This window comes from Martes martes, assembly GCF_963455335.1.
Source record: "Martes martes genome assembly, chromosome: 11".
Lineage (NCBI taxonomy): Eukaryota > Metazoa > Chordata > Mammalia > Carnivora > Mustelidae > Martes > Martes martes.
Window position 1 is genome coordinate 43,687,216 of NC_137899.1, and position 26,546 is coordinate 43,713,761.

Below are 26,546 nucleotides of genomic sequence, written 5' to 3' on the forward strand. Positions count from 1 at the left end.
TCTCTCCTGATTACATTAGGCTGTCGAACCACACTACAGCTGATAATTTCATTTCCTGAAGCAAAAGAAGTAATTTTAATACTAGAGTGGTAATTATTTAGGTCCTATTTTTAGTCAGTCATAATTCTAATCTAACTCTATTGGCTACCTTTTCATTATGATTCTCATCTGTCATTGAGTATAGTTTTGGTGGAACTCTACTCTCACTTACCAGGCTCTTACTCCACTGTGAAGACAGAATAAGAAGGACATTTTCCTGGTTAGATCCTTGTAGAAGAATCTAGAGTCCGCTTTAGACATTGATTTGAATTTCAGAATAATAGATTTATATATACTAGAGGATGACAGTATGAATTGGCAGAATCTATGCTAGGCAGTCTCAGCTGGGGAATCTGGTACTCCACACATTACCCTGCCTCCCTACCAGACACCAAATCTTACCTTTATAATCTTACATGTTACCTGAATAAAAGTAGAATAGGTGCTTAATTTCTCAATGGTTCACCATTTTAAATTTGCAAACTAGGAACAACATGTGTTTTCAACTGTTAAAGTCATATTTATTGACATTATTATTGACTATGACTATCAGTATGTTTCAGGCATCATCTTGATGCTTTTATACATGTTTCTCATAGCTATCGTATCAGTAGTTCCATTTTGTAGATCAAAAAAGGGATCAGACTTTTCCTACGTCATGGTGTCAGCCCTGGTAGAAGTCAGGCAAGGCAGCCTGATTCCAAACCAGTGTTTTGACCTTTTCATGATTGGCTTTCAAATTTGGCTCTGTGTTAAAAGCATGTGGGGGTTTTACCAAAAAAAGTGGAGGCGGGGAGCACATGCTGGGGAGGAACCCCAGACTAATTAAATCAGAATATCTTAGGGATGAGGTCTGGACAGTGATATTTATTGGTATTTTTGAAACCTCTCCTAATGAGTCTAATGTGAAACCAGAGTTAAGAACTGCTGCTCTATAATCGCATAGCTTGTTTTAGTACTAATTTCACTTAATTTGATAAAGTGATCTGATAGTAAGAGACATCTAAAGACTTTGGGCTAGAATAGAACCATAGCAAAGATTTTACATACCTACCTGCAGAATGACTTAACTGAATAATATGATTTTTTTATGCTGAAATTGTGGACCATATTTAATATACCAGAAATAATGAAGGCCATATATAAGGAGAAATTCAGAAAACTATAAAAGAACATGTAGTTTAAAAAATTCTGTTTCTATGTGGAATTCCATTGTCTAAAACATCTCTAATTTTTTCAATTTTTAACTCCTTATCATGAGTTTAAAAATATTTGATAAGCTACTTGTATTTTAATGGTAAATATGGTACACATGTATAAGTATTATCTATTATAACAGCCAATAAAATATTTTCATACTTCTGATTTTCAGAGTTGGGTGATTCTTTAAAAAGATAGATGAGACTGTTATAAATACAGACAGAATCATATTTGTTACATTTCATTTTATTAATTGACATGGGCTATGATGTTGTAAGAATATAAAGTAACATTTAATGTGAACTAAATGTCTAGTTATTTCCTACTAAGAGATAACAGAATGTGAAAATTTATCATGCTTGTGAACAAGAGGGATTGAATTAAGATTACTGTGAGACTTTTTATCTTGAAGTTCCTGAGCAGACATGCTTACCTCACATTTATGTTCTGTTACTGAACTCTTCATTAAATTCAACACAGAGTTTTGAATGAATCTGTTAAAGACTCCAAGTCTGAAATGGATAGAATAGTTGTTCGTGTGAGTTGTTTTTATTTATTTATTTATTATTTACTTTAGAGAGAGAGAAAGAGTGTGGGGGAGGGACAGGGAGAGTCTTAAGCAGACTCTGTTCTGAGCATGGAGCCCAATGCAGGGCTTGATATCACAACCCTGAGATCACAACCTGAGCTGAAACCAAGAGTCGGACACTTAACTGATTGTACCACCCAGGTACCCCTATGAGTGAGGTTGTTTTTATTTTTTATTTTTTTTTAATTTTTTTTTAAAGATTTTATTTATTTATTTGACAGACAGAGATCACAAGTAGGCAGAGAGGCAGGCAGAGAGGGAGAGATGAGGAAGCAGGCTCCCCGCCAAGCAGAGAGCCCGATGCGGGGCTCCATCCCAGGACCCTGAGATCATGACCTGAGCCGAAGGCAGAGGCTTTAAACCACTGAGCCACCCAGGCGCCCCGAGTGAGGTTGTTTTTAAATCATGCCACTTTGTAAACCAAAACATACCTTGTTTGTTAGGACCCCTAAAAATGCCACAGGATTTTAGTTAGGAGTGGTAATTCCTTTTCTAGAAGCTCAGAAAGGCATTTGTGTTCAAAGTTATACAACTAGTGACAGAGCTGAAACCACCGACAGGGTGTCTCCATTCTCTTTTTCTCTTTGCCCTCTACCAGCTTGCATACTTACCTGAGGAAAAAACTCCAGATTGAACAAATCTATTGGTTTCAATTTTTTTTCCAAGTCTTGTCTTTCCAGACCACCAAACATTCAAATAAATGTTACATATATATGTTCTCAACAACAAAACCCAACTTTTTTTTTAATTTTTTAATTTTTTTATAAACATGTATTATTAGCCCCAGGGGTACAGGTCTGTGAATTGCCAGGTTTACATACTTCACAGCACTCACCATAGCACATACCCTCCCAAATGTCCATAACTCCACCACCCTCTCCCTACACCCCTCCCCCCGGCCACCCTCAGTTTGTTTTGTGACATTAAGAGTCTCTTTTGAAAACCCAACTTTTTTCATTGAAAAGGCAAAGAGATATAATAGTACTGAATACTATCTTTCTAAGATAGCAGTATATTTATTTTTTAACATTAAACAGCCCCCACCCCCCAAAAAAGAACAAGAATGTTTAAGTGGGTAAAATTTTAAAAATATAAGCCTCTGAAATTAGAAAAAATTTAGGAAGAAACACTATTTGATTTATAGTAGATGTTAATAAGAAGACAGTCAGTTTTGTAGACTGTCCAGCTCACATCTAGCTTTCAGTTCTGGGAGAGTCCCTTAAAGCCATTACTGAAGTCAGGAGAGAAATCCTGCAGTCAGCTTGGTGATGTAGTACAGAAGTAGAGCCCAGGAAACTACAGCTGTGGCCAAGATGACTTTTCTGACATGCTGATGGGGAGAGTCCTTGACCATTGACACAGTCACACTCCTGCCAAAAGCCCAAAAAGGCTTGTCACAGCTGTCGAGCCCACAACTTCAGGCCAGTTGTGCCCTTCCCGGGACTGCCGTCACCAACAGGAAGCTCCACAGAGGCGTCACACGTCTTCTCTCCTTTGCCTTGCATCGCCTCTATGGGCCTTGTTGCTGCTTAGACGGGAAAGTGGGGTCAGGCTTTATTACACCGAGCTCAAGGCCTTGTTCTCACCACTTCTTGACTGTGGACCAGTCTTTTCCATCTGGCCTCACTCAAGTAGAGAGCAGTAAACTCAGACTCTAGCCAGGTTAGTGATGTTGTGCATCCACCTACGAGAGAAAATTATATTCTCCCTGCTGCCTCGCATTTGTTTAAGTAATGTAAGATGAATGTTAAAAAATTTTAAGAAAAGCCTTAAATCTGAGTGGCACGTGAAAAAACCGAACTTAATTCTAAGACCCAGTTCCTTCCAAAGGTCTGTAGGAACATCTGTAACAGTAGTGACAGAGAAACTGTGGTTTTTTAGGTTTCCCAGTGGTGTAGCCTTGTTATTTTGTAGATGGTGATTTCCCAGAGTTATTGCCATATTTAAACCTAAGCACGCATCTCCATTCCCAAGACTAACATAGATGCTCTTTGAATCGTTCACCAAATACACTAAGTGTGCCTCAAGAGTCTACTTTCTAAGCATGTATTATAGTTCATTAATGATGATAAAAACATCGCTATTATTCAGATTCTGAATATTGTGCTGTGTTCTGTAGCCTAAACTAAAGCAACTCATCAGAATTGTGACAAATATAATTATGGTGCCAATGCCATCTTTCAGAAATATACGTAAAAATCATACATCTCAATAGAATGTGTGCTTAGTGTTTTAGCAGTGGGGATTGGCTTGCATTAAGTCAGAATTTGTTTAAATGGGACTATTATATTTATACAGGTATGTTACTGACTTTACAACTTGGCATCTTACAAAGATAATGACACATTTTGGTGGATTTGAATTTCCAAAATCCTTTGCCAGGTAGGAAAGGGAGAAATTACATATAGGTTTTATGGCCTTTCATGAATAGACCATTTTCTTTTTTTGGTCAAAAATGTGAAGAAAACATATTAGGTAGAGATGCTTTTAGATTTCTCATGCTTCTAGTTGCAAAAATACAAACTGCTGGAAAAAGTCTTTTATATAAGACCTTTTAAAGGAGAAATTCTGAGCAAATTCTGTTTTCATAGTGGGCTAAGGGAAAAAGACATTATGTGTTGTAAACCTGTTTTTTCCCTGCATACATTTATTTGTGGTGTTTAATAAAAATGTTTCTACTAGGAACGTTTGTAATGAAGATTATTCCACATGCTAAAATTTTTAATTAAATTGGTTGGACAGTGAGAAAACAGAGGACCCTGTATTATAATCTCTTATAATTCTCTTGCATGATTTATACATATTACCCCATTCATTTACATTTTGAAATACATGCAATTTCTGGACCAAAATAACGCCCTTTTATGTTCCGTGGTATGGCAGATTACTGTTGCATCGAAGCTTATATTTCTAAGAAATGTACTACATGAGGTTGTTAGTAATAGCTTTGCAATAAAGGAAGTTCTGTGGTGGAAGCAGAGGGGCCATAGTGGATAAACTGGGCAAAAGGCTGCTTGTTTGGAAATCAAACTTAATTTAAAAGAGCTTTCAATCAGTAGTTAATATAACTGCTTTAAATTTACAGACAGTGGGAGTAGCTCACCGTTACCCAAGTACGCTTCATCTCCCAAACCAAACAACAGCTACATGTTCAAACGGGAGCCCCCAGAGGGATGTGAGCGAGTGAAGGTCTTTGAGGAAATGGCGTAAGTAATGTCTTTTCTATCAGCTGGGATCTGCAAAGCTGTAAAGCTTTTTACTGAGACCAGTTGATTACAGATGAATCAACTACTCCATCCAGCTGATAATGCGTTTTAAAACCAAATTATGAAAAGAGAATTGAATAGGCAGAAGGGATCTTAGTGGAGAATTGGAGTCTATGTGTTGGAAATACATAAGCTAATACAAAGAAGCTTGGAAACTTATCCCTACAACCTAAAAGATCTATTTTTTTTAATCACTACAAATTACCCTTTCCAAAGCTCTATTAATTTGGATGGCTAACAAGAAGGTGTTTAGCGGCAAAGTTAGTATCTAAGATGGCTGGCCTTATGGTAGGATCCCACAAGCCAGAAGGAAACTAACTTGTCTCCCTGTAGACACATCTAGCATGTGTATTCGTTTAATGTAGACTTCTCATCCAAATTTCTTTTTGAAATTTCGTAAATTAGAAATTAAAGGAAAAGAGGTTCATGCTATAAATACTTGGCAGAGTAGCTCAGGAAAAAAAAAAAAAAAAAAAAAAGACTGTGTGAGACTGTGTGGCTGTTGGACTCACTCATCCCTTTGTCCCAGTACAGGTGCCTGGGGGAGGCCGCTGTACTCTTGCAACCTGGAAGGGGACAGAGACCGGTCTTGCAGGAGTTGATGGCTTAGTTCCTGGGAATGGGAGGGGAGGAAAGTCTTGAGGACCCTGCTCTGTTGGGCTGACTGGCTCTTTGAGAAATTCCTGAAACTCTTTTTTTTTTTTCCCTGATTTGTTAGTAGAAGTATGTATAGTGATGCAGAAAAAGGAGAAAATGCTTAAAACCAAATATATAATTAGGTAATCCCTCTCCCATTATCCTTTTCCTTAGCAGAAATGGTCATTCTAACCTGGCATAATCTTCAACTATAATGTAGGAGGTTTTTCCATCTCCCTAAATGATTGGAAGCAAACTAATGATCTCGGGAAAAAATTGCCCAGTCCTTTTGAAATTCTTTTGTCTCAAATATCACTTGGTGCTGTGTACATCCGTAGTCTGCCAGCTGACTTGTGCTATGGAAGATGTTTACCCCTCTGTGTACACTTAACTCATTCCCCGCCATTCACATTGTAGCTGTCGTAGAGAACTCCAGCTAATTCAGAAAGCTTGGGAGCTTTTAGTGATTGTAAATGTCATTTTCTTTTACGGTTTTAGGTCTCGTCAGCCTATCTCAGCCCCTCTCTTTTCATGTCCTGACAAAAACAAGGTTAATTTCATCCCAACCGGATCAGCTTTCTGTCCTGTAAAACTTCTAGGCCCTCTCTTACCTGCCTCCGACCTGATGCTCAAGAACTCTCCTAACTCAGGCCAGAGCTCAGCCCTGGCCACTCTGACCGTCGAGCAGCTCTCCTCCCGGGTGTCCTTCACGTCTCTTTCCGACGACACCAGCTCGGTGGGCACCATGGAGGCCTCCATCCAACAGCCATCCCAGCAGCAGCAGCTCCTGCAGGACCTGCAGGGCGAGGAGCACATCTCTGCTCAGAACTATGTGATCATCTAAAACCGAGGGGGAGCTGGCCTCTACCCTACCTTCATGGATTAGGAACTAGACCTCAGACAGCTTATCTGCATGGAGTGACAAACTTTCAGAACACCACCACCACCAACAGAATACTTATCAGCATCATAAAGTATCTCTTAACACTGATCTTGGCAGGGACGGAACTCCTATTCAGCAGTTTTTGTGGAAAGCAGGACTGCTTGCAAAATGTGTGTGTCATTCAGCGTTTTAAGTGGAGACTATGCATTTCATAGTATGTTTGACAGATTAGTACTGTGTCCTGTGTTTTGTTCCAAATTCTTCAGTATAAATAAGCTCTATATCAAAAAGTTGCCTGTCTAAATAGAAAATGTCTTGCTGTGTTTTGTCCTATGGAAAATACTGTACTTCAGGATTATGTTTACAATTGATCCAGGTGTTTGTTTCTAACTTCTATAATACATACAATGCAAAAAAATAAATAAATAAATGGCCACAACAGTTGCACAGTGCCCACCCTATGGCCTAGCTTCAGGTACTTCAGTTGAAGTCTAAACTCAGGTAACTTGGAATGTATATCATATTGGGATATTAAATATTTCACAGCTAAAAAGCTAAAGAGGGAACATCACTCTTTTGCCTTTCCTTATTTTATGCATTTCCCTTTCCTCATTACATTCCACATTCTTAGAATAAGAAGTGCATTCAACCCTAGGAGAACAATAATCCTGGACATGGGTGAACATGAGGAGAACCAGCAAATCTGTGGTGTCTGACATCACTTTTGTCGTGCGGTTACAAGTAAAACACAACTGTTGAATTCACTGTTTCAACATGTGTACATGTGGCTTCTTTTTTTTTTTTTAACAAATTCAGGTGTTGCTCAGTTCCTGACTGTTACAATGTTGCAAATGAAGTGTCTCCGGTACCAGGCTGTACATAAACATTCCAATTGTGTGTGATGGAATTTAACAAGAAAGTCTAGGTTTAACTGCAAAACAAGTGAACTCTCACAAGGGATGGGTGAGATTTTTTGTTTATATTGGCCATCAAAGTCACGAAGTGCTGTTGTTTTAGCTAAAGGCATATTAATGTTCAGTTTCTCTCTCGGAAGTTCTTTAACCTGAGGGTTTACAAATGTCACACTTTTGGTTATTGTTTTCCTCCAGTAGTTGAGGTTCGTGAGTTGCATTCATGTGGAGAGAGAACGTGTGGGTCTCAGAAGCAGTGCAGCACAGAAAGCTGGTTGTTTGGTGACATAGAAAAGCAGTAGTTTGCAGCTGTCTCCTCAAGCCTCTCCTCACAGTATCGTGGATGGCTGTTAGTATTTCAGATGTGCAAAGTAAAGCAAAAACCCAAGTAAATCGCCTTGAACTTGCAGACTCGACCTGAATTCTCAATGAAGTTGTGTGATGAGAGCCCTAGAAAATCCCAGTTGGTCAGTGGAAGAGCCCAACTCTTAAGACTTTGTTTTCTGCAGCACAAAGAGAGTCTCCAAAAGCAAAGGGAAGTTTTTGTATTTTTATTCCATTGCTTTTAGTTCAGTAAAGCATAGAGTTGTTTCATCTGTACCTACAGTATATGGCACTGTTTTCTTAAGAATTAGGGGAATAAGGTGCTTACAGTCACAGGAACGTTTCAGTTCCCTTCAGTCATTCCTCGGGGTTTCTTTGTTTTATTTTCTAAGGAGGTTGAAGAAGGAAGAGGTGATAGAGAAGAAAGCAACACCATTGATTTTTTTAAGAAATGATATATATATATATGTATATGTTTGCGTGTGTATGTATTCTGTGTATTATTTTGTCATGATCCCAATTTATCTTCTTTCCACCAAAGTTTGCAGTAATATTCTCTCCTGAAGGTGCATTCTGGCTCCTTTAAATTAGTCAGTGTTATATTGTAGGAGACTGTCATGGAAAAGGACTCAGTTTACTTTTGCCATTTTCACAGGGGAACCTTTTAAAACAATCTCTTCAGCAGCAGACACCTTTAACCCTAATAATCTCAGGCCTTGATGAAAATACTATATTTTGTAGATTATGGTTAAAGGGAGAAAATTATTAGTTCTGTAAGATAAATATGAGCTCCATTAACTTCTGATACCTGGTTTAGCATTACATAATGTGTTGATCTTACGCTCTGCTTTTGTCCAAATATGATGCAATAGTGTATCAATATCAATTTCTGAAAGATGGACTGAATGGTTTTTTGGTGATGAAATCTGATGTATGATATTTATAGTGACATGTGCTTTTATTTTCTCATGAGAAACTAAATATTAATTGTGTTGTACATTTGTTCTTAGCATATATTAAAGTTTTGAACCAAATGTGTTAAAGCGTATGCTTTGCCACGTAAACTTCCCAGAAGTTGTTGAGCTCAAATGTATCCTACATCCAGCTGTAGAAATTTGTCAGAAATTGTTTAAATTTTGTATATAGTTGTACTGTTTAATTCTAGCCACTGCGCTGAACAGTATTGGAGTTACCATACAATATGGCTTTACACAAGGAAATGTGTGGCTTTTGTTTTGTATTTTTTCGGTATAGAAGTTCCTGTGTCTTATTTAAATAAAGTTATTAGTAAAACTGGAATAGTTCACATATATCTTTGGAAAGACTGGGTTGTTAGCATCTTACTTTGACAGAGAGGTACTCAGATCAGGTTGATGGCGGCAGTATCCAGTGCTCACTGAATTCCTGACCTGCATCTCTGGCACTGGAGGGACTCTGACTGGATCGGATTTCCATGGCCTGAAGTCTTCCGGACAGGTCATTTGCATACTTTCCATCACAAGGTAAGAAGCTGGATGACTAAAGCTCTGAGTCTTTGTACTGGTCTCCCAGCTGTGAGCACCTTAAAGAGAGAAAACACTGTCCCCACATCTTTATTTTATACCCAGGAATTATTTATGGAAATAATTTGTTTAAATTCAGTGACATCACCTCAAAGGAAGTGTGGGGTATTCCCTGCAAAGGAAACTGTGGCAAAATTTTTAATTTTTTACTCTTCATTTAGCTTTGTATTGGGATAAGAGGGAGAAAACCTTAACAGAACAAAGGAGTTTCGATGTTATGCCCAGCTATCCAAATAGGGTCATAATAGGCCCCATTTTGGTCTCAGGCCACCGCCTGAGAGCAAAAACAAACCTCTTTGAGAAATAATTTGCTAGCAGAGTGTTCCTTTCTGAAGCACATCTCATCAAAGAGGTTGTTAAGATTTTACCTTTAAGATTAACTTAAAAATAACACGGCTGTGCTTTGGGCTGAAAAAAAAGTAAAACGTAATTTTTTTTAATGGTGAGATTTATCAACCACCTTCTTTTTTTTTTTTTTTAATTAACATATAATGTATTATTAACCCCAGGGGTACAGGTCTAAATCGCCAGGTTTACACACTTCACAGCACTCACCATAGCACATACCCTCCCCAATGTCCATAACCCAACCACCCTCTCCCTACCTCCCTACCCCCAGCAACCCTCAGTTTTATCAACCACCTTTATGAGGATGATACATAATTTTAGGCAGGAAACTATCTTAGGTTAGAAGTTCCATTGCAGGTGACTGCGAAGGAAAAGTGGAATTCTCAGCTCCATCTAGGCTTGACCCGGTCATATAAGCTTAAACAGCCCTGAGGAACAAGTTAGTAGTTGCAAAATTAAACCTAAGGAACTAAAACCAAACCAAAACAAAAACCTAAAGAACATGGAGGGGGGAAATAGATCCTAAGAACGTAGATGCTTAGCCTTGTGTTAGCTGAAACTAATCACTTGAAGTTTGTGAATAGTGCAAAATTAATTGTTTGCCCCCACCCCTTCCAACTCTGAAGTGCCATTATTCCTACATGTTCCCAGCAGCTCCTCCCTTTGACCCCATCTGTGGGACTCACTTGTGTGTGCGTGTGAAGATGGGTCCTTTGAGTCACACCTTGAGTCACACCTGGAACGCTATCATCTAGCACCCCAGTTCTGGTTTCCTAGAGGACGTCTCCTCTCAGACTTCTTGTCTCATCTCCGCTTCACTGATTAAATGGAACGAAGACACTGTCTTGTCCCGTGTGGTACTAAGTCAGCTCTTTTCCTTTATATTCCAATTCTTCCTTTTTCCCAGAGGACAATTGGAATCCCATGTCCTGAAGTTTTTCTCCACCTAAACCTCTCATATTTGCCTTTCTGTCTTCCTATTATTTCACTGTTAAATTTCAAGCTGCAGATCAGACAGCTACGCCTTACGGACGAATTTCTTTTGAAATGGAATTCCGATGGCAAGGAAACAAAATCATTTAGTATGCTAGACTTCCAATAACCTCTAAGGCTGTAGACCAGGGGTCAACCAACTCCTGCTTGTGGCCAAATCTGCCCCATGCCTTTTTTGTAAATAAAATCTGACTTGAACAAAGCCACACTCAGTCATGTATAAACTATGGCTATTTTGCAATAGAGACAGTCTGGCCCACAATGCCTAAAATAATATTTTACTATCTGGTCCTTTATAGAAAAAAAATGTGCTGACCTTTGCCGGAGACCAAAGAGTAAACTAGATATAGCCAACTTGTATCATAACATGGTGGTTTTTTAAATATATCCACAAATTCTTTGATATTCCCCTCAGAGAGATAGAGCTTCATTTTTCTCCCCTTGAAGTGTGGGCTGGACTTATGAATGGAGTGTGGCAGTGATGGCTGTCACTTCCAAGATCAGGTTGTAAAAAGGCTTCTGTCTTGGGCGTGTACTCTCGTGGATCACTTGCTATGGGAGAAGCTCTGCTGTGAGGATACTCAGGAAGTCTGTGGGGAGAGGCCCACATGGCAAGGAGCTTTGGCTGCCAGCTAACGAGGAACTGAGGGCCCCTGCCAGCAGCCATGTGGGTGAGCTTGGAAGCAGATCCTTCAGCCCCAGCTGAGCTTTGAGATGACAGCAACCCTAGCCAGCAGCTTGGCTGCAGCCTCTTGAGAGACCTTGAGCCAGACCTGCTAAACCACGCCTGGGTTCCCGAAACTCCGAAACCCTGTGAGATCAGCAGTTTGTTGTTTTAAGGTGCTGAATTTGGGGGTAATTTGTTACATAGGGTTAGATAAATAATACAACACAGCAGTGCCCTGTGTGCCTCTTCCCCAACCACACAGACCCATTACTGCCGCCAAGATCTCACCTAGGGTCTTATTATGCCATTCTGTCCCCTTGGTCCAGAAAGTGAGGCTTGCCCTTTTAAAATACATACTTCTTAAAAAAAGCTCTGTGGGGGGATGCCTGGGTGGCTCAGTCAGTTAAGCATCTGACTTTGGCTCAGGTCGTGATCCCAGGGTCCTGGGATTGAGTCCCAGGTCAGGCTCCTTGCTGGGCGGGGAGCCTGTTTCTCCCTCTGCCTGCCTCTCCCCTTGCTTGTGTGTGCGTGCACTCTCTCTCTCTGACAAATAAATTCTTAAAAAAAAAAAAACCAAAAACCCAACAACAACAAACAAAAAACCGTGTTGGACAAGGTTAAAGATAAAGCTTCCTCATACAGGATTTTGTTATTTGAACAACTCACAACGTTACATACACTGTATATGCCTAAGAGTTATCTTTTCTAATATTAAACTCCCTTAATCGAAGACAATGGGGAGAGAAATTAAATCCTCATAGAAAACCATTCCCTGTGGAAAATGATCCAAGAAGAGGTGGGACAGGTGATCAGTTTTCAAGGCTGGAAAAAAAAAAAAAAAAGCAGAATCTCAAGAAAAAGAGAAGTATTTCCACCTTGAACGTCTTAGTTTTTTTCCTTAATGGGATGCTGGTGACCCATTGGTCCTAAAACTGCCTATTCCATTTCGCTGGCCTTTGTATCTCTCAAAGAGAAGAAGGTTGTTTCAAAGGTTCCAGATCAGTTTGGTGATGGACCCTCCCATTTAAAACAGCCATTTTCTTAGCACTAAGAATTTGAATAATTAGACCACTTTTCCTACAAACGATTTTCTGATAAGGAATGGGTCCCGTTTCACACTATAAATTCTACTCAAGTCTTGGCATCAGTTTTAAGCAAGACTTTGATGACATTCCTTTGGCCAGAATTGGGTAAGGTTCTGTAGGCAATGGATGTTATTTCAAACCACTGGAAACAGGCGGGATAAAAGGTAGATGTAGGGCTCCACAGGACCTGCCAAATGGGGAGGAGGCTTCATGCAGGAAAGGCAAACCATTTCTCAGGTTTTCTCTTCCACTTTGTAAAGGAAAAGGGTTACACTCAAGGGACAAAAGTTAAGAAAGGACACGGCTCATGTGCGGCAATAAACAGCCTGCCATTTTCCATATGGACTGAAATCAAGGCAAACGGGCTAATCTTAACTCACTCTCAATCTGCCCATTTGATTACAGACAAAAGCCTGGTGGGGTCTCCCCTGCCTCCCTTCCCTGTGACCACCCTGGGAGCTACTGTATGGAGAACCGATTCCTTTTCCAATCCCTGACCCTTTCTCCCTATCACTCCCCTCAGCCCATGACCTCTGCAGCTCGTCCTGCAGGAGGACAGTCAGAGGGGAGGGGAACAACCGGGGAAGAAGGACTGAAGATGGTTACACCTGGGAAATAGGGCCTGTGGGACAGGGGAAGAGACTGTGAGATGAGCTTTCACTAAATATTCATGTCCTTTTGAAATACCTAGTTTTTTTTCTGCCAATGCGTCTGTATTTCTGTTGTCACATTTCATAAAAGAAGAAAAGGAAGCAATCTGACCTCCTTGCTGCAGGATTGCTAGCAATCCTCTTCCTTCACACCACCTCCACACCACCTTCTCATCAACCATCCGTCAGTCATCCAGTCTGCAACAGCAAGTGGATAGGACTGAGCCTAGTATAAAGACAAGGTGAAATTCCAGGGAAGTGATCAACATGAAAATAAATGCTTAACCTCACTAGTAAAACAATGCAAATTAAAACAATGATATGTTGCCTTTAAACTGGCAAAGAGTAAAAAGAAGGATGATAGTCAGTGCTAAGGGGGTGAAAGGGATCGGGTTACTCTCACATCTCCTAGTAGAAGAATAAATCGGTACATCCTTTCTGAACAAGAATGTGGTAGCACTTACACCAAGGGACAAAAAGCAGGTCACAAGCCCTGTGTGATCTCTTGGTTTTGTAAAAATACATGTATGTGTGAGAAAAAAAAATGAAGAATATACAAAAATTAATAGTGGTTATACTTGGGTTGTGGATACTTTGCCTTAACATTTACATTTCTGTTTTCCTAAGTTTTCTCAGAAACCTTATAATTTGATAAAATAATGTTAAAATCCATTTATCAAGGGAGGGGGAAAAAGTAGAGAGAAAATGAAGGATATGGCAGCAAAAGATAGAGCTGTAATGGAAATGAACAGAAGATCTCTTAAAGTCAAGGTGGCTGGAGAGAAGGCCTGGAAGAATAAACTTGGGTTCAGTGGAAGGATCCAAAGGTACATATAGTTTCGTGCCTTTCCACTTCTCAACACCCTCATACTCCTGTATACAGGATTAAATTATTTAAGCCTAGAATGGAATTTGGGGGACGTCTGGAGTAGTTCAGAGGACAGAACATTCCCTGGAGTGTGGCCCATACTACCAGCACTCCACTCAGTTAAGATGGATTTATGAAGAGGGCACCAGAGAGTACAGAAAACTGTCCTGTCATTTATCCTTCTTGAATTGCCTCATCTAGAAAACTACAGAAACCTGGGCCACCTGGGGGGCTCAGTGTGTTAAAGCCTCTGCCTTTGGCTCAGGTCACAATCCCAGGGTCCTGGGATCGAGCCCTGCATCAGGCTCTCTGCTCAGCAGGGAGCCTGCTTCCTCCTCTCTCTCTGTCTGCCTCTCTGCCTACTTGTGATCTCTGTCTGTCAAATAAATAAACAAAATCTTAAAAAAAGAAAGAAAGAAAGAAAAGAAAACTACAGAAATCTGAAAATGGCCAGGAGATTTTTCTTGAACATGATCCATATTTCTCAATACACTCTTTATGGAGAGTTGTTTAGTCTTGTTTTACAAAGATTACCTGAAATGTATGCACGTGAGATGGGCGTCCACCAGAATTTATATTAGAGAAGATTGGAGATCAAGGTCCTAGACAAGCTGCAGTGTAGAATCTGGCTCCTCCCATCCATCTTTGAATCTGTAGTCGACAAAAGACAGTGGGGGCAGGAAGCAACTTGGAGATTCAGATATTTAATTATTTCTCCTTGGTGCATTTCTCCCCCTTATCACCAAACTGAGTCTCAGCACGTTGCCATTTGTGATTTCAGTCATCTGGCAGGCCACACCTGTTCCTGCATGTTGGAAGCCAGAGGCAGTGTGGCATAAGGGAATATGGTCCAGGTCTGGGCATCAGACAAGAATGAGCCAGGGAGTCCTTATTTGTAAAATACCAATAATAATTCTCAGTTAGCTTTTGCCGTAATCAAAGAACCCAGCCTGGGGGGCCTAAACAGCAGAAATTTCTCACAGTTCTGGAGACAGGAAGTCCCAGATCAAGGTCCTAGTCCAGTTTCTAGGAAAGCCTTTCTGGCTTGCAGACAGCTCCTTACATGGCCTTTCCCCTATCCCTTCTTCTGACACTACCATCGTATTGGATAAGGCCCCACCCTTAGGACCTCATTTTACCTTAATTACCTCCTAAGGCCCTAGCTCCAAATACATTGAACCTTCGGGGTTCACACAACATTTGAACCAACAGCTTCAACATCTGAATCTTTGGGGAGACACAATTCAGTACAGGGCAAATACCTACCTTCCATTAAGGAAATGCAAATTAAAGCCACAATGAGATATCCCTTTGTACCCACCAGGATGGTTATAATCAAAAAGACAAGTAGTTACAAGCCTTGGTGGGGATATGGAGAAATCGCAACTCTCACAAACTGCTGATGGTCCTGCAAAATAGTGCAGCCGCTGTGAGAAACAGCCTAGCTGTTCCTCGAAAGGTTAAACATATGACGCAGCCATTCCACTTCTAGGTAGAGACCCAAGACAGTAAGAACATATGTCTACACAAAGACATATAAACACATGTTCATAGCAGCATCATATTTAATAGCCAAAAAAATGGGAAGCATTCTAATGTCCAAAAATTTAGTGGCTGGATAAATGTGTTAGAGCCATGCAATTGAATATTAGTCAGTGATAAAGAGGAATGAAATACTGACCCATGCTACAGCATGGATGAGCCTGAAAAACGTGCCAAAGGCAAGAAGCCAGTTACCCAAGACCATATTATGTGATTCCAGTCATATGGAATGTCTGCTACAGGCAAATCCATAAAGGCAGAAAGTAAATTAGTGGTCATCAGGGTCTGGGGTAGGCTGGAACGGGGAATCATTGCTAGTGCTATGGGGGTATCAAAAAGTGTTCTGGAATTGGATAACGGTGATGGTTGCAGAACCTTGCGAATATACCAAAAATCATGGAGTTGTATACCTTAAAAGGATAAAGTTTATAGTATGAGAATTTTAATTCAAAAAATAGAACCCAGCATGCCAAAAAATCCTACTCTTGTAGGGTAATTAAGAGGATGAAAGGGATTTAGGTGCACATAGAACAGTGCCCAACATAAAGCATCCCATGGGTAATAGCTGTTTTTATTTTCCATAGTCCACATAGGGTGGAAAGTGTGAAGGTGTAAAGCCATACGCGTGGTTCCACAAGCCTAAAAATCTCTTTCTGATGTCCTCAAGGACATTCACTGCACGCGCCTACTACCTCCTCTCCTGTTCACTGTCATTTGCATCTCCTCTTGCCTTCCGCAGGCAGGTCAGTCAGGCACCCACCACCCTGGCTGCCATGTAAAAAGCCCGAGTGTGCACCTCCCACCTTGTTCTCCCACAGACCTCCACGTCTCCCCTGCTCACTGGGCCTTTGTGCCCAGCTCTCCTTACCTGCCCACACCCAGAAGGCAAGGCCCAAAGAACAGGACACTTGAGGCTTCAGCCTGGGCCCACTCCTCTCTTTTCCAGGTGTTTTGTCTTTAACCACAGACCTGGTTTATAGGGCAGAAAAACCAGCCTGTTTGGTTCTGGGTGTCTCTCACCCCAGGCTCACCATTGAAGCCCAAGATAAAGCAGCAAGTGTTCCCCTGGGGCTGGTCCTGAGGGCAGGTAACAGATGGGCTGCAGAATGCAGGTAGCAAGACCTCGGAGTCGGGTGCTGTTAGGATTTGTTCTCTCCCTGCTCGCTTCTTCCTTTCCAGCTGGAGTCCAAGTCACAGTTCACCCAGGATGGCAGCTCCTATTGGCAGGATAAAAATACCCCTCAGTTTGACTGCGGAGGCCCACACCCGGCCAACTCCACCATTCAGGGCAAGGAGAGAGGAAACAGTCCAGGATGGTTGTGACTTCCCTGCAGGGAAGGGTGGCCAGAGGAAGCTCCTGCTCACAGGCACGTGCACAAGGCAGGCTTTTAGAGCTCAGGGGAGGTTCCAGTCATATCGGTGCCCTCGGCATCAGCGTGAAACCTGGGATTAGCATGATTCTGACTCCTTGTGTTCATCAACCCCCTCTGAGAATGTATGGAAGCTCTAGACCATTTCCTCAGGGGGGGAAATCCACAGAGGTGCATTTTCACACACACAAAAATTACATATCTCAGAGGATGTACAGAACTCTTGACACTGAGATGTCCGTAAATCCCTAGACCGGAATAGAGTTTACGACAGGGATGGAAGAGTTTATAAGCCAGCCATGAGAATAGCAATGAACGGAAGCAAGGGTGTTGATCTGTCCAGTGCTGTGTCCTGAGAATGCTTTCTGCTTTTGCTGGGGATAGGAAGACAGCAGACGATGCTCTAAATGTAGTAAGGATCCTTGGGGGCACCCCGGGTCAGGTCCAGAAATACCAGCAAGGATCAAACCAAAATCAGTGAGAGCTCCCTGGGAAGTGACTGAAAAAGGAAGCCCCAGAGCGGATGCATAATCTGGCCTCTACTGATGAGGCATTTCTAAAGTCAATTGCCTCCTTCTTGGATGCCAGAAGGGTCTAGATGCAGGCCCCTCTCAGGTTTCAGAGATTTCCTGAGCACTTTTCTTCAGCTCTGTGCTAGGGCAGATTAGAGAAAAGTCACTCAGACAATGGCAAAGGCCAGCAGTTATCCACTGAGATCTTTCCCCGAGGGTGTATTCCAGAAGTGGGAGAAGGGGCGTTGCATCGTGTTGGATGGACCACTGAAGTGCTCTAAGAATGTCAGGCGGTAGGAGTAGAGGGGAAAGGAAGACATTGGCCAAGAGCCTGTGGAGCCTCAGAGTTCAACTGAAGTTAATCCTGTTCTCCAGGGGAGCCCTGGTTCGAGGAATGTGGCCAAGGGCTTAAGCACCCAACAGTAAGCATCTGGCATGTTGAGAACAGTAGGGCCCTCAGGTCAGTTTTCTACGAGTTAATGATCAGAGGGCAGGACACAGGTATTGTATTAAGACCAGAAGTTCTATTTTCAGAGGAAAACACAAAGAGTTACAATTGACTCAAGAAGGTTAGCTAAGCGAGCAGCAGCCGAGCAGAGATGTCAGGCTGATGAAGCAACTTGGGCTGTTTCTGCGGTCTGGCCTCTACTGGCCATCTCCGCTCCTCCTCTGTTCGTTTGTCTACACTCCACCTCTGCTGTTGCTGGCTCGGTTTCTGATGACTCAGAAGGCTCCTATCACCTTACAGTGACTGTGCATGGCTTCTGTTCATTTTGGTATTGATGCTTCTGTAACTGACAAATTGTTTTGTATCATCACCAGTTCACAATCAAAGGCAGGAGAAGCTGATAAACTCTGGCTTGTCTCTAGGTGAAAAGATCTTGTGCCAGGCCTACCACACTGGACTTCCTGTGCTAGTCAGCTGAAACCAGGAGTGCCTGTGGCTGAGATCATGACTTACCAGCTAAGACCGTGTCCCTCGGACTGCTTGGAAGGGGGATGTGCGTGTCACTGACGCCTGAACGCCACGCTTTGTCAGTACACTCACACAGAACTGCCCTCATCTCCCTTAAGGCAAAACTGCTAGTATTACCAGACCTTTGTCTACCAAAAAGAAAACAAAACAGCCCACCAAAAAACCCCCTCCTTTCACACACATATATTGTCCCTTTCTTTTGAACAAACTACATTTTGTTTAAGGTTTTCAAAGTCAGCTGTGAAGACCAAGAAAGGGCCTTTTCAAGGCAGAAATAGCAGTACTCGTGAAATATTCCTCCTATGCTGTCCCACCTCCCAGGCCGTGAGGCATGGCAGTGAGGCATGTGGCTATTTCTGGCCAGTGGGCCGCGGAAAGGAGAGAAGTGTGCTTCCTCTGGATGAAGCAGAGCACAGCCAACGCACAACAATGCTCCCGCTCTACCTTTCCTTGCTGTAGTGACCGAGCAGAGCAGCTCAGGTGTTTCGTGGGATCAGCCACAGGCTGGTGAGGCTTCATCACATGCGATCCGGGGATCTCGTGGGGCAGAGCCCCATTGACCCACACTGGAAATAGAGTATAAGTGGGGAAGGAAGGACATTTCCTGGTCATAAGCCACTGAGATTTTCCAGTGATGGCTACTGAAGCATAGACTGGCCTACCCTGACTTATCCGCAGACGGATCGTGGAGACCTCCCAGGAGGACACTGTGAATGGAGTGATCTTCTGTGGACCTTCTGGCTGAGCAGACTCCCAACTCTGCAAACCCACTGAGTCTCTCTGCTTCCCTTGTTACCTCAGAGGCTCATAGGCCATGTAGAGTAGCACCACTTTGGGAAAGATCCAGAATCCAATTTCTTTCCTTCCTTTGTCTCTTTAAAACCATACTTATTGGGGATTAATTCACCTATGTAAAATTCATGCTGTTTGGTGTAGGGTTCCAGAGATTTTGATATATGCACACAGTTGTGTAGCCACCAGTATAATTTACAGAAGAGCTCTTTTCCTTCTGTCTCTTTGGAGGGAGTCCAGCCCTCCCCCAGCCTCAACTCTTGGCCACCACTGATCTGAGGCCCATCCTTAGAGGTTTACCTTTTCCAAAATGACATACAAACGGAACCACACAGGATATAGCCTTTAAAACAAACAAACAAACAAAACCTTTTTATTTTGGAATACTTTCAGATTGACAGAAAAGTTGCGAAGATAGTACAAAGTTCCTTACCCAGCTTCTGCTAATGTTAACATCTTAAACAGCTATAGTATTTTGACATAGTAGCCAAAATTAGGAAATAAACATTAGGACAATACTATTAATGAAACTATAGACTTTATTGGGATTTCACCCATTTTTCCACTGATGTTCTTTTTCTGTTCCAGAATCCGCCATAGCATTTGGTTGTCTCGCCTCCTTAATTTCCTCCCACCGGTGGTGGTTTCTCAGTCTTTTCTTGTTTTTCACAACCTTGACACTTTTGAGGTACACTGGCCAGGTATTTTGTAGAATGTTGCTCAATTTGAGTTTGTTTGATGTTTCTCTTATGACTAGACTGAATTATGAGTTTTGGGAAAGAATACTACCAGAGGTGAAGATCCCTACTCATTGTATCATCTCAGGGGTACATGACAGTGGCAGGAATACTCAGATGGTTGTATCAATCAGTAGTTGCTTTGTGGTTACCACTAAACACTATCTCACTGGACACATGTGCCACAGTTTCTCATTTACCAGGGGAAGCATATGTGAGTTTCTGGTTTGGGGAAATTATGACTAAAGCTGCTACTAGCATTCACATCTAGGTTTATTTTATACACACACACACACACACACAATATATATAAACTATATATATATAGTTTATATAGTGTATATATAGTTTATATAGTTTATATATTTATATATAATATATAGATTATATATTATATAGATTGTATATTATATAATCTATATATTATATATAGTTTATATAGTATATATATAGTATATATAGTTTATATATAGTTTGTTTTAGTTATTGTTTGTTTATATTGTTTATATTTGTATATATTGTTTGCTATAGTAATTGTTTGTTTTTTGCCTCTAGGGTGAATTCTCATGCATGGGATGGCCGGATTGTATGGTTAACTGTGTTTAAACTTATGTGAAACTGCCGAACTTTTCCAAAGCAGCTGTTCTGTTCTGCTTTCCCATCAACAGGGTGTAAAGAGTTCCAGTTTGCTCTACATCCCAATTTCTTTTGTTCAGTGCTCTGGTAAGTGGTTCAGTGGACAGAGAATCTACTTCATTTCTCCTGGTTCTCCACACAGAATTCTGTCCAACTTTATGGAAAAATCAGGGGCAACTCATTCATTAGACTTTCTAGCCCCTTCCTACTAGAGTTCTTCCATTCCCGTGATGCTTAGGAATGAGTTCATAAGGGAAGGGGACAGAAGATGGGACTTGGAGAGTCTTTCGGGAAGTCGTGGGGAGAGAGCAGCTTCCCACTCCCTACTTCAGTATCATTTAACAAACAAGTGACCTTCTGTGACAGAATGCCCATCCTTCTGTGCTGCACACCCCACATTTCTGGGGTATCAACTCAGTCCCTGTAATGACTCCATTAGAGGCAATGCTACTAGAGAAGAAGAGAGAACAGAAGCACAGAGAGGGTTTGTGACTTAAGCTGGTGGAGCCTCAATTTGGGAGGTTTGACCACAGATTTCTCCAGCTTCAGAACCCTAACTCTTCACAAGTGCCCTACACTACTGCCCTGGAGTGCATCCCCCAAGAGTGTGTTTAACAATTGGCAAACAAAGAGAGAAAGAGAGAGAGAGAGACAGAGACAGAGTTGGGAGAAGAGAAAAGATGTGGGCTCTTAAAAAAGAGTTTTGTGAACCATAAGAGACTGTGGACTCAGAAACAAACTGAGGATTTTGTGGGGGGGGGAATGGGTGAGCCTGGTGGTGGGTATTATGGAGGGCACCTACTGCCTGCAGCACTGGGAATTGCTCTGGGAATTATACTTAAACAGTGAATCATGGAACACTGCATCAAAAACTAGTGATGTATTTTATGGTGACTAACATAACACATAAAAATATTTTAAAAAGGAAAAAAAAAAAGAGTTTTGTGTGTCTTTGAATTCCTTTCTTCAGCTCTCCGTTTTACTTCCCTTGAAGTAAAAGAAGCTGTGGCTCAGCTGTTAGGCAATGTGGGTTCTAATCCGGTATCCCACTAATTTAAAGTTTTTTAAAATACGTCCCTCAGTTTTCTTGTCTGGATATCAGCAGGTTAGATGCAAAGAGCTCTGTGGTCCCTTCTGACTTCCTGGTTATCAGCTATAGAAGAGCTACACACAAAGCCTTCAAGTCCCAGGGCTGCAGGTGGCCTCCAAAGGGGGCTTCTGGAAACACTCCAGTTCTTTCAGCCTCCTGGCCAAACAACCCCTCCAGAAACAATATACAAGTGTGTCCTCAAGGTCATTCCATTGAAAATTGGAGAGGATCACCTGGCCTTTTCCTGCCCAAGGATCCATCTATCCCTCTGATATCAGCAGCACACCTTTCCCTAGAGGAATCATCCTTTCTCCATCTCCAGTCCTTGAGGGTCAGGTTCCAGGGACAGGCCTATGAAAAGCTGGGAAAACAGCCCATTTCCCACCCCCACCCACCTTGATTCCAGGGGCTGACTGAAGACCGGACACAGGATTCAAGGCAGGCTCAACTCCAAGACTTTGGCTGGAGATTCCGATGCCCATGTTGCCTCCTTATGAGAAGTCTGTTAGAATGAAGCAACACAGAGGGAATCAAAGGGGAAGCTTAAGAGGGGGAAATTGCTGAGACCACTACCTGAGCCCCTAGATCCAGCTGTGCCTGAAGCATACACCTAGATCCTTCAGTTAACAGAGCAAATAAATCCATCCTCATTTGCTGCTGTTGTTTAAATGACTTTAAGTTGAATTAGGGTTAATTATTTTTTATATTTTTTTGAGAAACCTCTCTTAGGGTTCCAGAATCCTAGTTATTTATTTAAAAAGAAGGAGGAATAGGAAGAAGAGAGTAGTAGAAGTTGTAGTTGTAGTTATAATAGTAAACTCTAAAAGCCCCATGAAAGACAAGGTCCAGTGTGCTGTTGGGAAACACACAGGATGATTGCCACCACTCTCTGCCCTATCCCCAGCACAAACATCACTCATTTATCAGCATCCTTCTCCATGCAGAATTCTTGGCAGCCACTGACAATCACTGAAGTTGGCTCCAAGTTGAAGTCTATTTTTCAACAAAGCTGAAGAGACCTGCACACTGCACTGTGCGTGGTGCCAGTCAGAGGACCGGAGATGGTTTGAATCAAAGGACTAACTGCTGTGACCTGTCTGGAGGACACTAGTTAATCACAAAGACCCGCTTTGGAATACTGGCAAAATCAATAGTGCCAATAGTTAACCCCAAGCCATTGCCAGGGTCGGCCCCTCAGGAGGGATCTCTCAGCAGTGGAGTCTGAGAGAGGCAAGCATGAAGCTCAGTTAGCTGGCTCCTGGAGCTGAGGCGTGGGCAGAAGGCATCTTGACCCAAACGGTCAGGCAGCCTCCCATGGCAGCTCAGGGTCATCTGCCCTGCCCCACATCCCATGTCACACTGGCTATGACATGATGGTGAGCCCCCTCTACACGCCCACTGGCAACCCAGGGCTCTCGGGGCTGCCGACTCTGAGCAGACCATGTTTTCTTGGGCATAAGCCTCCAACAGAAAGTTCTAAGTTGGTGCCTTTCTAATTCTGAAGCTGACGGATGCTTTTCTCACTCTCACACAACTCAAAATCAACCTGACATTTCTAAAATTACATTTTGAAGGCAATGAATCTATAAAGTGCACCAGAGCCCGTGCCAGCTGGGAGAAAAAGAAAGGAGGAAAGAGAAATGTTTCTGGCTCTCTCCCTTAAATTTGAATATTCTTTATATATTGGCTGGGGCAGCAGGAGAAGGGAAGGGAGACTTGCAGACCACCTAAAAGGGCAGGGAAGTTTTCAAGGAGCAGGTGCTCTCTGAATTTCCCCGAGGGTTCCATGCAATTGTGGTGCAGACCTGCCTGGAGACAAGGGATGAAAATGAGGGAGTATCGAGACCGGGCATGAGGGGGGTGGGGCACCTTTGTCTTCTTCCTGCCACAGAGGTCCTTCTACAGGAGGCTGGGGAGGGAACCCAAGGTGGGCCCCCAAGGAAGCCCCCTGGCTGTGCAGCACACAGACTGCTTAAAAGAGAATAAGCCAGCAGCTGCTTCTCCTTAATAAACTAGAGAGGTGGCCGAGAGGCCTTTGTGCGAGCCAGGATCAAAACACGCCTATCAAGAGGGATCAAGAGCCTGGCCAAGTGGATTGCAGATGGGAACGGGAATTGAATTTTTTTTTTTTTTTTAACAAAAATGTAAAGAAAATTCAGAGAGAAAATGCCTCCATGTGCAGTACTCTCCTTTTACTTGTAGCAAAGCCTGTTCAACTACCATGATCCTCCACTCCCCTTCACCCACAGACCAACTTTAAAATGTCACCTGTTAGTATTTCAAGTGATCCATTCAACAGAGGACTCCACAGCCCTTTGCCCCTTCAACCCCCGACTCCACCAAGCCCCTCCCTGTGCCTCCAGCCTGGATGGAGCCAGTCCACCCCTCCTGCTTCGCTGCTTTATCTCCTTCCTGCCGCTGCTGTGGGCTTCCACGGCTGTAAGCAAATGTGACCCAGGAGGATATGATGAATCCTTACTCCTCATTCCACACAGGGCAGCTCCATTCAGCTCATGAGTCCAGTGCTTGTCAGGTGACTCCAGGGCGGTTATCACTAGGGAGACACGGAAGATTTGGGGAAACAACAACCCTGTGCTCTGGGGCTGCAACACCTTGTGGTAAAGGCAGATGCATACGCCTAGGCCTCCCAGGCCGGGCAGAGCACCAAACATGTGCCAAACATGAGACAGACAAAGATAGGAAGGAGAGATGAGGGGTGGGCCTTTGAAGGAAAACTGCAGGTTACACTTGAAGGAGGTGGGACGTGAGGAGCTCCTGAGGGGCAAGTCGGGGTGTGATGGCAGCTGAGGCTGAAGAGAGGGGACCATCCTAGGTGGAGTGTGCAGTAAATGCATATGCCAGGAATGGAGATCTGTGTATGTGTGGGAGGGTGGGTGAGGGCCCCAGGGCTGTATCCTGATATCCTCAAAGATGACGAGTGGCAGGCTAAAGAGTCATTAAGTGAGATTCTTACAAACAGACTCTGTAGAGTTTGGGCTGGCCAGGAAGTGAGCAGACCTATACTAGCCACATAACGCACTGAGTCCCAGCCCCAACTCGCCTTCAGGTCTCTTCCTGCATGGAGGAGGAGGAGGAAGAGGAGGAGAATGCTTTCCAGTCCCCCAAGGCTGTCTTGCAGAGGACCGTGGCGACTGCTGGGGCCAGGTCCTTCCATGAAGGCACACCACAGAGAGCAGAGAAGCCGCATTCCTGTGTTGGGGGAAATAGCCACAGGAGACCCTTTCAGAGCTGGAGACAAGCTTGCAAGAGTGCAGCAGAGACCTCCCTGGCCCAACTGGGCATGTAGGACCAGTTCTTGCTAATCATCAACCCCGCCCTCACTCAGGGCCACATGGGTGGAGTGTCTGAACTGCTTACATGCCCCTGCGCAAAACTTGCTCCCATCTCTGCCTGAGCCAACAAGAGTCCATGCCCTCCTCCCCTGTCCTGTATGCGGGCTATGCACGGGATCATGTCAATAGCTTCATGCAGATGGGAATAGCCCTTGTCCTCTTCCTCCCTCTCCAGTACCCACGCCCATGGCGCCTCCCCCACTGAATCCCCACAACAGACACTATTAACTTGCCTTCGCATGTCAAATATCTCTGCCATTTAATTAAAAAAAAAAAAAAACAGTTAATATCACAAGGGACTCCAGAAATACATGCTTTTGAATTCCAGCCATGGAGAAGACAAATGGAGACACTGGCGTCTGCAGCTGTGCTGCTTTCCACAGAAAGGTTCGTGCAGTGGAGACCAGCCCAGGTCCCCTGCCCACGTGAGAACACACAGCCCACCGGGCAAGGGCTGGGGAAGAGTGTCTTTGGTTGGCCAGGTCTTCACCTGGAGCTCACTGGAAGGTGGCTCGGCAGGAAGAGAGAATCTTCCTGCAGCCCCCTCTACGGGGGCAGAGGCAGGGGGTACACAGGAGGCATTTAAGGTCTGTTAGCCTCCCGCAGCCTCTGAGGCTACAGGACTCATTGTTTAAACCTAAGACAGAGCAGGTTCATGATTTGAACTTGGATCTCACAGTATCCCAGTGACACATCAGCAGCCATGATGCAGGTGTTGGCAGGAGAGCAGGCAGCCTGGGAACTGTTCCTGGGCAATCCTGTATCGTTAGATCCACATAGAGAATACACTCAACCCTTTATACCAAATAAGAGTAAATAATTATACCAATATAAACAGGGCCTCTGACCCTCTCATTTTATTAAAATGGCACGTAAATATTAAAACAGCATACTGATCACTTCATATGTCTGCGTGCCCCCCAGGTGTGTGGCCGAGGAGTGGCACGTGGGCTCCCTCCGTGAGGCTGCAGACTCATGCATTGAGCAATTCGTGTTCTTTATCAGTTTTCCCCACAGCGTCAGGATTTGATAATGGGTCGAGGTCAGCAAAGAGGCTGAACCAGGCAGTCAGGTCTGAGGCAGCCTTCGCAGGCTCTGGAGAGAGAAGAGAAAACATGAATGCAGGTCGCTTCCAAAGGCCCACCTCTGTCTTGTGGCCTGCAGGTGGGTCCAAGCTCCTGTTGGAAAGGGAGGGTGCTGTGTGGCTCAGACAGACAAATCCTGCTACACTCTGCCTCTAAAACTAGTTAGGGAATTCCAGATCTCCCTGTGGGTTGGCCAAGAAACGTTTCTGAACCACGGCCTAGAGCTCAGTGAAGAATGCGCCCAGTGCTAACCCACACCTGTACCCCGTGCCAGCAGACGGCACTGCCCACCAAGCCGCCCCAAACCTCAGACCATGCTGCTTCAACACAAGCAGGAAATACTACTGTGATTTCAGAAATCAGACTGAATGGCTGAGGAAGCAAGGTGTCTTCCAGTGTCCACCGGAGGAATCTTTTCAGATCTGCTGGGTC

The 26,546-nt window shown here is 43.2% G+C and overlaps 2 protein-coding genes across 3 annotated transcripts in view; one reads left to right on the forward strand and one right to left on the reverse strand.

Moving 5' to 3' along the window:
* The window catches only part of GLCCI1 (glucocorticoid induced 1), a gene marked incomplete at its 5' end in the record, with an annotated part of 105,331 nt that extends 93,797 nt beyond the window's left edge, over nt 1-11,534 (forward strand). Inside the window, 2 exons of the mRNA XM_080817979.1 lie at nt 4,914-5,034; nt 6,229-11,534. Coding sequence (XP_080674105.1) covers nt 4,914-5,034; nt 6,229-6,574 — 467 coding nt within the window. The 3' untranslated portion in view covers nt 6,575-11,534. The remainder of the gene's footprint in view (nt 1-4,913; nt 5,035-6,228) is intronic.
* A 12,277-nt stretch (nt 11,535-23,811) lies between these two features.
* The window catches only part of ICA1 (islet cell autoantigen 1), a 144,172-nt gene continuing 141,437 nt past the window's right edge, over nt 23,812-26,546 (reverse strand). The window contains exon 14 of one of the 2 annotated variants that reach the window (XM_080818496.1): nt 23,812-26,124. In XM_080818496.1, the coding sequence (XP_080674622.1) occupies nt 26,003-26,124 (122 nt within the window). In that variant the 3' untranslated portion in view covers nt 23,812-26,002. The remainder of the gene's footprint in view (nt 26,125-26,546) is intronic. The other variant, XM_080818495.1, reaches the window with a different exon arrangement.